The following is a 17,122-nucleotide window of genomic DNA, read 5'->3' as shown; positions in this document are numbered from 1 at the left end:
CTTTCATGATCAAACCATACACGCGTCCTCATCCCACGTACTTATAACGACACCCAACCCAACCCAACCAATCATACACTTGCAATCTTTTCCTTGTCCCAACCTAACTAAACCCATCACTCTCGTTCCCAGGGCGTGCATTTCACGGCAGCCTATACACGCGTCCAGCTTCGGGAACCTCCCAAACAAAAGTTGATTCCACATAGCCTAATCATAGACTCATACGTGCCCTCCTTTTATTCAACAATATAATTTATACGTGTTGTCATTTTTATCGGTAAGACCCTATCCTCCAATCACAGCCCTCCATTCACTGTGATGCCTATACTTTAACTGGCCCCCACTTGGTTTAATGCTCCCATCCAGTCTAGCCCTAGACACGTGGCAGTCCATCCAAAAACCAACCGTACTGTTTCCAACTCATCTCGTCGAGAAAATGAACCCCCCGGGAGAGATAATAGTATTAGAAACATAAAAATTATAAAAGTTATGTAGAGAGAGAAAGTATATTTCAAGTAGTGAGTGTATATTAAGAGAGAGAAAATCGGTAGATGGACGGTGGAGATCGAGGAGGGAGTGAGGAGAAGACGATAATGAATCATATAATGCTTAGATTCCGGCCGATTGCACCAAAACCGGTGCTGAACGGTTCAGATTCGAGTTACTCAGATCTGGAGAAGAAAGAAGTGATTGGTAAGAAAAGAACAAAGAGAAAGTACGTTAGGGTTAATAAAAATGTGAAAAAGAATAGTGTAGAGAAAACACAGAAAAAAAGTGATGATGAAACTAGTTGGTTGGATGAAACGCATGTAAGAGTGACGTTAGAATTGCTTCCGGGGAGCTCAGTGGAAAGAGGGGGTAATAATCTATCAGATCTGAGAGGAGTGGAGTCATGGGTGAGTATAGAGTGTGTGACAGGTGGTTTCGGACATGGGAGGAGGATAGGGTGTACGGATGTGGAGAAAGTGAGGAGTTTGGAGAGGGACACGTGTCCAGGGTTTGTGTCTGATGGAGATGGAGGGGTGAGGTGGGTCAATCTGGCTTATAGGAGGATGGTTAATGGGACTGGGACTGGGACTGGACCTGAGGGAGTGGTGGTATGGTTGATGAATAAGGAGAGGATTCCGGTGGGGATGGAAGCTTTTTCATGCAGAGTAAGGGTAGAGTGCGGCGGAGGAAGGAGGGGGAAGGTGGTGCCGTGTGATGTGTGGAGGATGGATGGTGAGTTGGGTTTGTATGCATGGAGATTGGATTTGGAAGCTGCTCTTAGCTTGGGCCGTTGATTCCTCCATCTCTCACCTATCATCATCCAGGTATAATTGTATAATATCTATCTATGTGTGTGTGAGTGTGAGACCCTGGTTATCAAAGTGTTTTATACATATAACTGGTGGAATAAATGGTTGCAGCTAGCTTCTAAACAAAGTACAGGCAGCAGCAGTACCAAACTTGAGCAATATGGTTCCTTAACTCCAAAAAATTGGGGTTTATATTTGTTCTTGTTAAGTAATACCCCTGGAATATTGACAAGGGATAAGAATATAAACTCCCTCATTTTCAGGGTGTAACTAATTATTTAACTATTGCAATGCAAATTTGGTAATGAACCGGAAATGTGAAGGTGTATTTGTGTGTGGTTTACATATACCTTCATCGGACAGAATCTAAGATTTTAAATTATCCGTCGTATCTCATTCGTAAGTAGGGTCTCTCGCATACTGGGATATAAAAAAATATACAAATGTTTAAGAATATGACTATATATACTTTTATATATGAATATGACCAATGAACTTGTTGTATGATCCGTATAATAAGTCTATGTATATCACCAAATATATATAAGAATGTAATTGAATTAAGAAGAAGATAAGGTTGAATACCCAGGTAGGTGTTGTGGAATCTGAGAAAAGCTCCAGTAACAATTTTAATATTTGGTTCTTTCTCTTTTTGCTGGGTCTGCCAAACTAAGAGATGTGGTGTAGCAGTTCCTGATGAATAATCAAAACTCCATACAGTACTTATATTCCTTAATACTTGTGATTTTTCTGATAATATTACACTAATATTTTTGCAAAGACCATTTCTGTAAAGGCTAACATTTTGACAGCACATCATCTATATGAGCCTTTACCTAAAACAAAACGAGAAACATACTTGCATGATGAGAGTAGTACATTTTACCTTGCTGTCTACATATATTTAGTAGTGTGTATATTCAGTCAAACGGAAGGCCTACCCAAAAAAATAGGGACTCGTGCCTATTTACTTAACTTAAGCCTCTGATTATATATAACTGCTCTATTCGATGAGTTCAACCGAACAGCGACCGAGTTACGACTTCTGAGTTAGCACAGAAATCTACTACAGTTTTAATAAGAAAACCGGAACGGCCTTTCCTAGCTAACTACTAGTTACACTAGTTACTAGCTACTAGACATGCATAATGTAGGAGACCGCTTAAATTCGAGGGTAAGAATTGTGCATGGTACACTTTAAATCTTTCATGCCTTAGAGTATGTCCAATAACTTCTTTAAAAATACTCTTAACTCCAAATATAAAACATGATAAAAAATTGCACTCCAAAAGTGTTTTAGTGATTTTGTTATATATATATGAGCTCTTAAGTTCGATTATAAGAATTTTGACAAAAAATGGCACTCCAACAGTGTCTTACTACTTTCTTATATCACCAAAACATGAGCTTCATTCTTCCCTTATAACATTTTTAGCAATAAAAAATTCATTTCTCTATTTTCTTTTTTACATTTCTCTCTTTTTATTCCACTTTTTGTCCATATTTTTTCAAATATATTAATATAATAATAATAAGGAAGAAAAATAAGGATCATTGTTGGAGTTGAAATTTAAAATTATGTTTTAAATTACTAAGAGTTAATATTTTATAATATTTATAAGAAACCAATTAGAACAATGTTGGAACAGACTACTTATTCAAACTCTTAAGTTGAAATTTAAGGAATGAGGACCAAAACTCCACAAGGATTGGCTCAGTTGTTTAAAGAGAAGAAAATTGTCGAAATGCGGTTTACCTTGATTCACGTGGTTTGCAGGCTATTGCGGGAGCACATAGGCTGCGGGTTACCTACGATAAAAAAAAGTATGCTCCAACAGTCTCTTAGTAATTACTTAAATCACTAAAATCATCCATTCACTTTTTATTTTTAATAACTAGCACCATTTTTTTAAGAATCCTCTAACCATTATTTTATAATATATTATGGGGACTACTATCTCTTTCTTACTCTTTTACATTATATTTTAATTGATTCAATGTATTTTTAATAGTAAAATATTTTATAAGAAACAAATTTAAGGTGTATTGTTAGAGACAAATATACTTTTTCATGTCTTAACTTACTAAAAGCTAATTTTTTATATTATATTTAAGGACTGAGTTAGCATAGTGTTGGACTTGCTCTAAGACAACTATCTCATGCCTTATTTCAAAAAACCACAAGTCATCCATTATTTCATTTTTATCAATAAAACATTGTTTCCTCTCTCTTCTTTTTAGTTTTTTTCTCTCTCTTCCTTTTATATCCCATTCAAATTTATTATTATTATAATAATAAGGAATGAAGATAAGGATTATTGTTGGAGTTCAAATTCAAAATTATGTTTTAAATCACTAAGATTTAATATTTTATAATATTTATAAGGAATCTGTTGGATTTGCTCTTAAACATTTAAATAAACTAAACACCTAATCAATTAGGCATGCTTGGCAAGATAGAAATAATAATTCGAAAGGGCTGCTTTGGTGTAATTTAAAATAAATAATTTATAGCTTAAACTTGATTAAGGTAATTTATAACTTTGAGTGATAGCAAGTTATTATTTATAAGTTATTAAGGTGTTTTGATCATTTGATTTATTAGTTATTGATGTGTCTGGCAAGTCATAATTTATAAATCATAATTATTTTAAAAAGAAAAAATCTAATTAAAAAATTTAATACATGATTATAAAATAAAAAAGATAAAATTATAAAACAAGAATAGAAATAAAAATTAATAAACGAAAAAACTTGTAATAAAAATTACAATATTTACATAATATAAGGAATATTTACATATTAATAAAAATGTAAAGTAAAAGTTATAAAATTATTATATCAATTTAATTTTGAAGAAATAAAAGAAGAGAAGTAGTGTCAATATTAATACTTAAAATCATTTTTTTATTTATAAAAAATGATAATATTTGTTTTGTTATAATAAATATAATAAATTATTTGTGCATGATAATTATAATTTTTTTTATTATATAAATATTTATGTATGGATGTTTTTAGTCATGTAAATTCCGAAAGAGCCTTTATAAAATGGAATATGGAACGCACACGGGTGGGCTGCAAACTAATAGTGTAGGGCCAAGTTTTATCTTAGTCAAGCTCAATTTTTTTCAAAATAAGTTGAACTGTGCCAATTTTAATAACCAAATAGAAAGTAATGTTCAAACTCAGACTTATTTCCGAGCCGAGCCTAGTCATTCATTAATAATTACGTATATTTTTTACTCAATTAAATTTAAAATATAATTGATAGTTTTGTACATTATTTTATGCTACATTTTATAATTTTACAAATTATATCAAGATCAAATATTAATTTTTATTCTATAATGATAGACACAATCACATGTTACACTTATTTCTTTATTTATATCATTTTATTTTTCAAGTCGAGTTTTAGAAATATATTCAATCTTATTTTGAATAATTGAGACATTCATAACTTAAGAGTACATTACTTTTTAATTTGTCAATGTCGAAATCTTATTATATTTTGATGTTTTAGTTAAATTTATTTTTTATAAATTACTAGTTATTTAATATTATATATGAAAATGTAAAGAATCATAGATGAATAGATAGTGATAATAATGTTTGATAGGTCAGTTACGAAAATATATGTGTTTAATTTATAAATAGAAACAAAAATTTTAAAATAATTAAATTATTAAAAAATAACGAGAAAAATGTAATAATTAAAATATTTAGGTAATGAGTCATAATTTATTATTTATAATATACATAAACTTTATCCAAACAGAGTCGAGTTACCCGAGTTCGAGCCGATTCCAAACTTAACGAGCCGAGTCTGTGGCGAATAGACAAAAAGCCCGACTCAACTAGTTTACATTTTAATTCATTTTCAAGGTCAACTTATTTAATAAAATAAACCGAGTTGAGTTCATTTCAATGAGTCAATTCCGACTTTTGTTTACGTACATCTCTATTTATTTGCAGTCATGGAATTTATACGTAGGAATGGCTTTTTAATAAAAAGAAATTTAAGAATACTAACTTAAAACCCGTGTCATGTACGAATGACACATAATTTTTTAAATATTATATAATTTTAAAAAAATATTTTGAATTCAATTCTTAATTTTATTTATTTAAAAACTTTAAATGATATTAATTCATGATAATTATATTAATAGACGTATATGTTGATAACTTTTTAGAACATTTACACTTATTTAAATTGATAGTATTAGTAAGTGGGGAAAATATTATTATAACGAAATTATTATTTTATTGAAGGTAAAAATATAATGTCTCCATTATGTTGGGACCTTAAAAAATATTATTTTAGCATGACGATTACTTAATCGATTAACTATAACTCTAAAAAAGATATTTGAAAAAGATAATATTATTAATTGAACGATATAGTTTTATTGATAATTATATTTAAAAAAAATATTTATGTTTTAATTAAAATTTGATTTTTTAGTTCACATTACTTGTTTCACGTGGTTTGCAGGCTATTACGTTATCCCGTAGGGTTTACCCAGTGCGCACCCGAAGGGTAGCGGCTGCGGGTTACCTACGATAAAAAAATATAATACAAATTATACCTAGTCTAATATTAATTTGATTTATCTCAAATAAGTGGTTTACATTATTTTATTTTAACCCCATACCCACTACACCAATCAAATCAAACTAATTATTTTTAGTCCAATTTTAAATTTTTAAACTCTAGATCAATAAGATAGTTTTGTTTTATACTTAATAATTAGTATAATGATTTTGTTTTTGTTGGTCGAATTGTATTTTTATTTTAGTTTTGTGTTAGTCTAAATCAATTGTATAATGTTTTTTTATTCTGAAAAATAAAATATTTTATTTTGTTTATCCAACTTCACTAGTATAATTATTTAGGAGGACCGATAGTATAATTATTTTATATTAGCCCGAGTCACATTATATCAACTAAATCTAAAACTTCTAAAGTAATGAGCCCATGCATTTAGACATTATATTTAGTTTGCTTAAGTTTGAAGTAACAAGTTAGAATAATATAGAACTTAATATGAATTAAAATTTAAATTGGTAGAAAAAGTTGAATTTAATATAAATTATAATGATATAGAGTTTGATATAAAATAAAATTGAAATTGGTAAAGCAACAGAGTAAGTTGACTGCAATATCAATTAGAATTAGAATTAAACCCAATAATTATTGACTTATTTTATGTTTAATTCCAGCTCATTAAAATAGTTGAGTAAGGGTAATTAAGTAATTTTGTTAGGAATATGTGTATTAGTTTGATGATAAGTTAAACAAAATACTTAAGTATAAATCTAGTGTTTGTAGCCTCAACGGATAAGACCATTTTGGCTATCCGTTGAAGGAGTAGCTTTACTTAGAAATAAGTTTGATATTGTAGTACATTTCATTCTCTGTATTTAAGTTGTAATTTTTAATTGTTGTGGGAAATTATGAGTCATGTTGAATACTAGTGGATATGCAAATAGGAGGGCTAATTGTAAATATTTCATGCCTTGTAATTTTGTATAAGTGAAGTAGTATCAACTGATATTAAAGGCCTTCAACGGATGAGAAACAAAACTTCAACGGATAACATCCATCAACGGATGATTGCATCAACGGATAAAGCTTCAACCGCTAATGCATCAACGGATAAAGCTTCAACGGATAAAGCCATCAACGGATGAAAGCTTCAACGGATGCTAAGTTCAATAGCAGTTGATCGTGACAATTCATAAGCTGACAGAGGTACATGGATTGACAGAGACAAACTGGAATGTGGTAGCCTCTTGGAGGAATCAAGAAAAAGCAGCATTTCCATTATGGTGCAAACAATGAAGTATTCAAAGATTCACAGCTAAACCTAAATTGCATTGGATAGAGAAATGAAGAAGAAATATGTGAAGAATCTTTTAATTGTATTTTACAGTTTTGTCTTCACTTGTAAACTTGGTGATATATATAAACCAAGTAGCAGCTAGTAATTAGTGTGAATTTTCTAGAGCTGCTTAGAAAAATCCAGAGAGAAAATCATCTAGTTTGTACTAGGACGCAACTGAGATATAATTTTTTGAACCACAGATTTTCTGAAATAACACATCTCTGGTGGAACAACAAATCCACCAGAAAAGTTTTTAAGTTCTTTGTGTTCTTTACATTTGTGTTTGAATATATATATCTGTCTGTATTAGCTTCAAGCAATTCACACACACTTGTTCATTAAAACACTTAGCCTTAGAAACTGCTCAAAACTTGAAAAAGTTTTGAGATTTACATTCAACCCCCCTTCTGTAAATCTCATTGTTAGTCCACTGGGAATAATAATTGGTATCAGAGCGAGCTCTTAAACATACAAAGAGTTTAAAGATCTATTCTGTTAATATCATGAGTAAGAAGGATATTGGTGTAAAGATTCCAATCCTGGAAAGAGATAACTATCATCACTGGAAAGTGAAGATGCATTTACATCTTCTCTCTCAAGATGAAAGCTACATCAACTGCATTGAAAATGGTCCTCACATCCCTCACAAGGATCAATAAGGTAATTTAAAAGCTTGGATGCTGGGTAATGAAAGAATTGGATAACAAGGGAATCAACATTTCAGGGTTTCAAAGATTTGGGCTGTCAAAGCATAGGATGCAATAATTGAGTATACAAGTAATTCAGTTCAGTGTTTGGGATTTTGTTTGCATGTATTTGTAGAGTAGTATCGTGTGCTTGAGATTCGTGTTTGGGTACACAACAATCAATGGTCTAGAAAGAATAAGGTTCATGGCTCAAGAGCAATAACTGAAATCAGGGTTTGGGTTTCAGTGCTTCAAAGCACTTGCAATATCAACAAGACTATCAAGTACTACAATATCTCGAGAAAGATCAGAACACTTGCCTGGTATTAGCTTACTACACTGCACTCGCTTCCAATCACAACCATCTTACTCCTCAACTATCTGTTTCCCTTTCCTACGCCTTGCCTCTTCTGCTTACATATCATAAGCATCTATCAATAATCGACTCATAGAATTCTATTCAACACATACTTCTATCTACCCTTCGTTTTACCCAAATCCGATTAACGGATTGAAAGTTACGCAATAATTAGTAAATATCGAATATATAAACCGACAGTCAACCAACATATCACATATAACACATAATACGTCACATAATCAATGAAATATCATTTATAAAGACATTTCTGGTCATAAATAGGCTTTCTGGTATTTAAAATGATTTTTAAAATATTTTTCGGAATTAAAACGGGTCGTTGGATCAATTTCGGGATAATAAACAGGGTTCGGTTGGCCAATTCTTGCTCTGAAACAATTTTAGAATAATTATCGAGTCTTGAAAATAATTTAGAATAATATTTTAAACCTCGAAACTATTTTTTGAAATTTTTAAATCATTTTTAAATAATTAAATCTAATTAAATAATTAATTAATAATTAATTAATAATTAATTAAATCAATTAATCAATTAATTTTTGAATTAATTGACTAATTAATCAATTAAAAATTAACTGAAATTAATTAACTAATTAATTCAGATTTATTTGTGAATTAAAAATAATTTTCGAAATTAAAATAATAATTTTTAGAATTTTCAGAAATTAAAAACGAATTTTTTATAATAAAAATAAATAGGAAATATGATTTTTAAACATTTTTAAAACAGGAATCCAATTTTTGCAAAGTCCGGAAACCTGGGGGACCAAACTTCATCATCTACAAAACTACATGGACTAAACTGCAATTTTTGCAGTTCCAGCCGCCGACTCGCCGGAGTGTGGCCGGAGAACACGATTCCGGCCACCTCAGGCCACCAAACTGTCCAGATTTAATCTACAGGTTACCAACAACTTATTCGTGCAATCAAAACTCAATAATCATCTCTGTTCTCACTACTAGAAAAAGTAGAATAGACATCGCCTCTTAGACATCAGTTGCTGATGGCACCGATGTAAAACGTATTTTTTACATCGATTAATCACCACCGATGTCTTTGAGTAACATTGACATTAGTTTTTGAATTTCAACTGATGTTGTAAGTTTGGTTTAAAAAAAATGGATCCACACATTCCTTTCCCGTAGCCAAATATTTCAGCTCCCTCTTAAATCTCCCCCCTTCTTCCTTAAATTTTTTTCAAACTCCCCCCTTTTGAATTACACCCCTTTTTTAACTTTACACATTAAAATTAAAACATAAACACAGATCTCATATCATTATCTCTCTCACACACACACACAAAATCTCACCCCTCTACGAAGAACCCTAAATTTCACCAAACTCTATATCTATCTGACTTCCATATACCATCAAGCTAAAGTTATTACACCTTAATTTAATTTTGGAATCACTAACCTCAATTTGTTCGAGTGGATTAGTTAGAAACTCAATTCGATTTGTTCGAAGCTACAAAGCTTGAATTGGTTAGTGGGCAATCTTGCATTTATATGTAAAACCAATTTAGTTTTATTTAGTTTCACATAGTGGATTTTTAATCAGAAATCGTAATTTTTTTAATTTGTTCTTTCTTACTTTTGATACTTGAAGGAGGTTGGAGAAAGTGGCAGAGGAGTTTATTAAGAAGCAGGTGAAGGAAGGGAAGAAGCAAGCTAAAGGAGGGGAGAGTGCGGCGAAGAAGTATGTCGAGAAGTATGTTAAGGATTCGTAGAAGTGTAGGATGGAGGTTGACAAGTCGGTTAGGGTTTCTTTTAAGAGGAGTGGGAAGAGGAAGGGTGGCGATAAGGAGGCTAGTTCTTCTAAGAAATCAAAGATTTGGTAAGATTTTATATTGCCGATTTTTTATCTTGCATTCTTCGTATCTGGTTATATATGTAATGTTCTTTTTATGATTGATCATGTGTATTGTTGGTATTGGGATATTGTCATGTTCTCGTCACACGCACACGCTTGTATATAACACTAGTAAGTATAGTGTACTGTTATTAACACTAGTAGGTTATGCTTATGTAGTTCTAATGATTTAGTATTTTCAGGATTGGTTTAATTGCTTCGTATTAATCATGACAAAAATCAAAATTAAGATTCTGAATCGTTGTTCTAGTCTACCGCATAATGTTTCTTTGGAAACATTGTTTAATTTAAATTTCTCAGTTTCACAGGCTTGGAATATTAATGTGATATGGATGTTATGTGCAATGCAAATGCCATTAAATAGTTGATTGAATAATTTATTAATTGACTCAGTGGCCAGAATAATGTCTTCTCCTGCAGTAAGACTACATACCGAGTGGGATATTGTTTGCAGGGAGCAAAACATCTAAACTTTACGGTACTAAATTTTTTCCATCCAAATTAATAGGCTACAATGTAACCTTTTTCTGCATCTGTTTGCTATTTAAAGAGAGGTGAGGGATAATCATTGCAGCTAATTCCTAGATTTTGAGCCCTCAAGTCCCTGGCTTATCTCTGTTTTATCTGTTTGTCATCAAATTCCTCATGTCTCATTCACATGGTATTTTCCTTGAACTTCCAGATAGGGTCCACGTAATGGATCGAGCAAAACCTTGCAACTTTAGACTCCAAGGCTGTAGCTTATATTAATCTTGATTGTGCGGTTCAAGGGCCTAGACTTTTTGCAAGCACTACTTCTCAACTAGACGATCATCTTGTTGAGGTCACAAAGAAGGTAAAGCAAAACATTGAAACATTGATTTTAATTACTTGATGACTATAGTTTATTAATTTGTACTATCTAAACCATGAAACTTTATTCTATTCTGTATTTGTACGACCTAAACTACCTCTTGCTTAAGCTAGTCTGACTGGAATTTGGTAAGCTTTGCAATAGCCTTTTAAAAGCTTTGCAATTTGTACAAAAGAACCATAACATCATCAAAAGATGGAGTACCCACCAGAAAATGCCCAAACTTAACGAAATACTCAGAGGCAGTTTTATACCAAATCAATTTCGGGTACTTTTAATTCAGAAAAAAAATCAGTATCGAGTTTACAAATTAACATGGTTCAGGTTCCATATTAGACAATACCAATTGGGTTTTTTAATAATTCGACTAGTGTTGTTCAGCACTTCACCGTGATTCTGCTTTTATTTTAGCTAAAACGAATTGCAGTATATATTTAGATCTTTTTAATTTCCAGCATTGAATTCTAGTATCGAGTTTTTGTCATCTCTGGATTATAGGACACAACATATTACTTACAAACCTTTTTTAGCTAATACAGTAGATTCCATTTAAAATGTTTAAGATCACAAGTATTTAGTTAATACTTATTATTTTTGCTTTGCTAGTTATTCCTAATATTTAAGACTCTGCCTCCTGACAAAATTTTGGTTCAATCAGTTATTATCTTATATCATTTTTAATCATTGAAAATACACTGTAGGAATTTGGAGTAACAATATGATGTTGTAGCCAGGGGCATAGCAACGAGAGTTTGCAGAAGACGGGTAGCTAATTTTTTGCTCAACTCTTGAGATGCTGCTTTTATCTGCTTCACTATGAGTAATCTGCCATTTCATTCTATAGAATGGGTTGAACATATGAGCATATTTCTATTTGCTTATAATTTTAAACTAGTAAAGTGGGCTTATTACATATCAATTGTGTGTCCTGTACTCCCGTTACCTAAAATAATAGTTTATGATATGCATAATTTGAGAGGAATATAATAAAGGTTATTATAATATAGTCATCATCTCCACCCATTTGTGGAAAGATTCTGCAATGCTGGAATTACAAGTATGCAGCTGTCAGAGATGATAATTGTAGACTTTTTACTTGAGGAGACTTTTGCAGTGTGTTCAATAATTAAGGAATTATATGTGGCTGGTTAGCTTCTTATATGTTGCAGGTTATACTTGTATATTTATTATTACTTATGATGATGACACTATGGCTTATTTTCATGTCCACAATTAGTAGCGGAGGCCAGATATCCCTTTGCATCATTAGCTTTTAGTGTGGAAAAGAAGATATCATCTGCAAGCAGTATGGGAGCTATTAACTGGAAAGGTAATATAAAAGTTATGCCATAATTTATATGTGTACTACAGTAAGATAAATATGTATGTTAGCCTTATTTACAATGTTATTACATGTCGATTTTCCAGCTTCCATACGAGAACATAACACTAGTTCAAGCGGCTGTTGGAGTTGTCCAGAAGGTAAATGCATGGGTATTGCCTATCCCTCTTCTGTGAATTCGCTAGCTTATACACGTTCCTCCTATTCTTTCTTGGTGTTGTTCCTCCTATTTATTTAAATGTTCCTAAAAACTTGTGCTGGTCTTCTTTGATTTTGTTATACAGGGGCTACGGCCAACTATTCCGAAGCACACTCTTCCAAAACTTGTTGACCTTCTTGAGAATTACTGGCAGCAAGATCCAGTTTTAAGGCCTGACTTCACTGAAATAATAAGAATTTTACAGCAAATAGTCAAGGAGGTAGTCCTCTTCTTTCTGGTTTCGCAATAGCATTCACAATTATATGTTTATGAACACATATATTAAGTTTAAGTACTCCAGTTTGTAGTTCAACATGTGACCTAGAAGCATTGTCATACTTATTTTGATATTGATCATGCTGATTTTAGGGCATCGTTATCTAATATTTACTTTAAGTATGATGTAGTCTTAAGTGCTATATTTAAATTAGACTCACAAGAATGCACACTCGTGAATATATTTAATCAATTGTGACAGAATAGCATGTAAGATTCTGAATATAAAATATGAAATTTTTACTATATTCCAGTCGGTAATTGAGGATATTTATAAAGTACATGCATTATATTTGGATATGAATTTAAATGTTTATGATGTGTGAAATGTTACATTACAATATTTGGAAGTCTCTTGAACTTTTAGATCATTAATAAATCACAAGTTCATGCATTTACCTTGCGCGTATCACTCGCAGATAGATAGAATGGGATAACAGGATTCTTCTGTAGAGGATGAGGTCCGATATCGATACAATAGCGTCATCTTGCATTACAGGAAGACATTTATTCAAGAAAACGCTCAAAGGTACATATGCTTATTGTTATCATACGGGACCAGAGGCTACATGAGCTTTATTAAGGACTGGGAAGATGCAGAAGAACGAGGGCATTCCTCAAATGATATTTTACATGCTATTGTCGGTACCAAGTCAAATTCTTTGTATAGACAGTAGTAGAATATATGAATGGATGGATATGTGTAATACTTGATATTTGGATTAGATGAATCTGTTGTACCAGATGTTTGAATATTTATTGTTAGATGTATAGATAACTGGTATTATGCAGCAATTGGTTTTGGTAGTTCATTGGTTTTTGGAATGTATAGTTTTTAAATATTCATTAATAAAACAGGTACAAATATCATTACAATGGAAAATGATGTCTGTCAAAGCTTAATACATCAGTTCTAGTGGACCATTAACATCAGTAAAAATTGATGTTAAATACTACAACAACAAAAATCTTAAAACAAAAAACTGATGTTATTAAGTATTATAGACATCAGTTTGTTACAAATAGACATCGGTTACCAATTAAGAACAGATGTCAAAGGTATTGTTAACATCGGTTTTTTATGAAAACTGTTGTTACTGGTACGAGTAACATCAGTTTATTGGTTAAATTGAAAGATTTTGCTTAGCTCATATATATTTAAGTTGATAAAAATATCATATTCTGATGATATATGAATATTAGATATGCATGAGAAATTTAATATCAAGATATATAAATCGGTTTTAAACAAAGAACTGATGTTATATGCTGCATTTAACATCAGTTTAAAACCGATGTTAAATGGGGGGTCTTTAACATCACCCACGAAGACATCGGATTTTTGCATTCATAGACATCGGTTTTTAGCCGATGTCTATTGACGTTTTTCTAGTAGTGTCTGGCCGGAAATTGGCCAAGAACATCGTCGGTTTCCGGCGAACATCGAAAACTTTCAAAACACAACTCCCTTCTCTACAGACCTCGTTAATTCATGAAACTTATACGACTGGGTTGCAAATTTTACAGAGAACACAACTCACTATATCACAACATCAATCTATTACAGAATAAGAAACCCCCAAATTTCAATTAAGAACATTCATACGGGTTATAAACCCTAATTTTAAAATTCGAAAATCAAACTCAAATTTGAACATGTTATTGAACTCCAAATCAGACGTATGACATATGAAAATCATCAGGAAAACAAGCTCTACAACATGCAATCATCAAATCATACAAACAATCATCCGAACAAAAATTCATATTTTTAATAAAATAAATTCGAAAATAAATAAATTTTCAGAAAATAAACCTTTGATTCTGCAGTAAAACAAGTTCTGGAATCTGATAGTACCCCTTGAGACCTTCAAACTGGTTACTCCAACTTTCCAAACGGATTTCACTAACACCTTGAATTTGTGGTTTGATTCTCAGAAAGGTTTATGAATATATGATTTTTCTCTGTAAAACTATATAATTATCTGTCTGCATATGATTTTGATACGAAATAAAATACGGTAAAAACTATTTATAATTACGGAAAATTAGTATCCCGTTGGATCATTCCGGATATAAAATGGTACGTTTATTTATAAAAACTGATCCAAACGGTATCGGTTTTCGGGATAATTATCCAAATCAGTACAATTTATACTGCGGTCTTGGTCTCAGCGCCTAGTTACACGTACTACGAAGTGATAATTGGGATAGTTTAATAAAAAGCTCCCGTTTATCGAAAATACGGGTTTTATTGATTTACCGAAACGAATATTGTATCGAAAATGTTGCGCCGGGACCCACGCAGGATAAACTGTACACCGGATCGAAAAAGTCGAAACATGGAATATGCTCGGAATATTACAATTAGGTTAGGAAGGAGTTCTCGGAAGAGTTTCGGGTTCCAAAAACGTAACAACGGGTGACGTCAGTTGGTTCCCGTTTTTATAAAATAGATTTTAATTACCCGGAAAAAGATTTTATAAATTTCATATGATTCTTATAAATCCATAAATCAACATAAAAATAATTAGGAAGATATGACAATTATTTATATTTTATTTTGGACATATAAAAATTAAAATACTCAATTAATATTATTTTTGAATATCCAAGTACAGATATCACTTAACAATTAACTCACAGAATAGATACTGAACACACATAATAATTATTTAATAGCAAAAATAATTACACGATATATCCCGGATATTACATATATCATCTATTATTTATCCGATATAATTTTTAAAAAGTGCATATCACACCGCAACATATTTTTCAACTATATAATATGTACACATCTTTAACATATGAGTTTATAAAATGTTTGTATCTCGTACCGGTTATAAAGAACAAAGATCGAAAAACTCATTCTTACATAAGAGGTTACTGTACACAAATAACTCCATGTAACATAAAATATATTTTATTCCACATGCATTTATACCAGTTTTTTTATAATAGTTGATGTTAGATCATCCTCGTGCCTCACACAGACTATAGAGCTAATAAAACTAGAGGGGATAACTATCTTCTTGGCCACGGGTTCGAATCCCAAGGGAGAAGAATCCATGATTATGCCTCCTGAGTCAGAGCCTATCGTTTAAATACGGTTTACCTTGGTTCACGTGTTTTGCAGGTTATTGCGTGAGCCTGTAGGGTTTACCCAGTGCGCACCCAAAAAGTAGCGGTTGCGGGTTACCTATTGTTATAGGGAGAATTTCGTATAACAGTGTTTTGGAGGTTATTAGCCGGAATAAAGATCAAGGGTGGTGTTTGAGGGCGGAGGAAGGTTATGTATGGTGGTGGCTGAGCTTGTATGTTGACTCCTTAAAAAAGAATAGGGTTTTGTTATTCTCTATCAAATGTCGACTTATGTCTCATACAAGTGCCTACGTACCCAATTTATAGGGATAAAATCTCATGTAGTTCTTGGGGAACAAGTCACATAGGCTAGGGTTAGGGTTCTTCGACCCGTGCAGCCCAAGCCCATGATAAAGTCAGGCATTCAGCCAATTAGTCACGTATATATCGACCGGCTCCACACGCTTCCTACAATCTCGCGGCATCTCCGTATTTCTTCCCGTAATTGCAGGAATAACCGGTGTCAGCCCCGAAATTTATGAGCAACTCAGTCATCTTTGAGTCACTTTCCATATTACACACAAAGTCCTCAAACGCGGGCCGGCCTGGTCGCCTCGGCCCGCACAGTCTTTCCTCTCAATCAATAAATATGATGTTTCCTTTATTTCCATAAGATGTGGGCTCATGGTCCCGGCTCGCATATGGGCACCTGAGCCCAGCTCGCATGTGGGCACCTGAGCCCAGTTTACATGTGAGGACCCAACTCACATGTGAGAGCCCAGCTCACATGTGTGGGCCCAAATCACACATCACGAGCCCAGCTCGCATGTGCTATTCCAAGTCCCATGAATCCACAATTCTAGCTCACATGTAAGAGCCCAGCTCACATGTGAGAGCCCGACTCTTTAATGCACCCATGGGGACCTGTTTAGGGCCCATGACCGAAAGCGGGCATAACAACTACCCCCCAAAATTCCTAGTCACATTTGGGGCTATGAATTTTTCAACATTAGATTTTTTGACCTCGCGAGTACGAGCCCACGAGGTTGCACCCAGCCGCCTCGCATGCCTTTCAATAGTCATGAGTTTATAAACCCATGAGAGCTATAGAACAGCTGGCGTAGGAATGCGTGTCATCCTCTGAGATGATGACATGTGGCACCTCCCATTTCTCTCTCCTATCTCCTATAAATATGTGAGATTCTCATTTCATTTCTCATAATTCCAAGAACACT

The 17,122-nt window shown here is 32.6% G+C and overlaps 1 protein-coding gene across 2 annotated transcripts; it reads left to right on the top strand.

Annotated features, from left to right (window-relative positions):
- Nucleotides 1-216: 216 nt before the first annotated feature.
- Nucleotides 217-7,382, top strand: LOC141712100 (uncharacterized). Of its 2 annotated transcripts, none has more exons than XM_074514901.1 (2): nucleotides 217-1,313; nucleotides 6,847-7,382. In XM_074514901.1, exon 1 carries the CDS (start codon nucleotides 552-554, stop codon nucleotides 1,281-1,283), a length of 732 nt encoding a protein of 243 aa, XP_074371002.1. In that variant the 5' UTR covers nucleotides 217-551; the 3' UTR covers nucleotides 1,284-1,313; nucleotides 6,847-7,382. The 2 variants fall into 2 exon arrangements, with proteins under 2 accessions (XP_074371002.1, XP_074371001.1); XM_074514900.1 differs by lacking the exon at nucleotides 6,847-7,382 and adding an exon at nucleotides 1,410-1,641 and having other exon boundaries at nucleotides 218-1,313.
- The last annotated feature ends 9,740 nt before the right edge of the window (nucleotides 7,383-17,122 follow it).

Source organism: Apium graveolens, chromosome 3 (assembly GCF_009905375.1).
Source record: "Apium graveolens cultivar Ventura chromosome 3, ASM990537v1, whole genome shotgun sequence".
NCBI lineage: Eukaryota > Viridiplantae > Streptophyta > Magnoliopsida > Apiales > Apiaceae > Apium > Apium graveolens.
Note: the sequence above shows the minus strand (reverse complement) of the source record. Positions and strands in the feature narration are given on the sequence as shown.

Excerpts from the sequence above, each read along its gene's own strand:
- LOC141712100 (XM_074514901.1), top strand. The coding sequence starts at position 552 with ATGGACGGTGGAGATCGAGGAGGGAGTGAGGAGAAGACGATAATGAAT.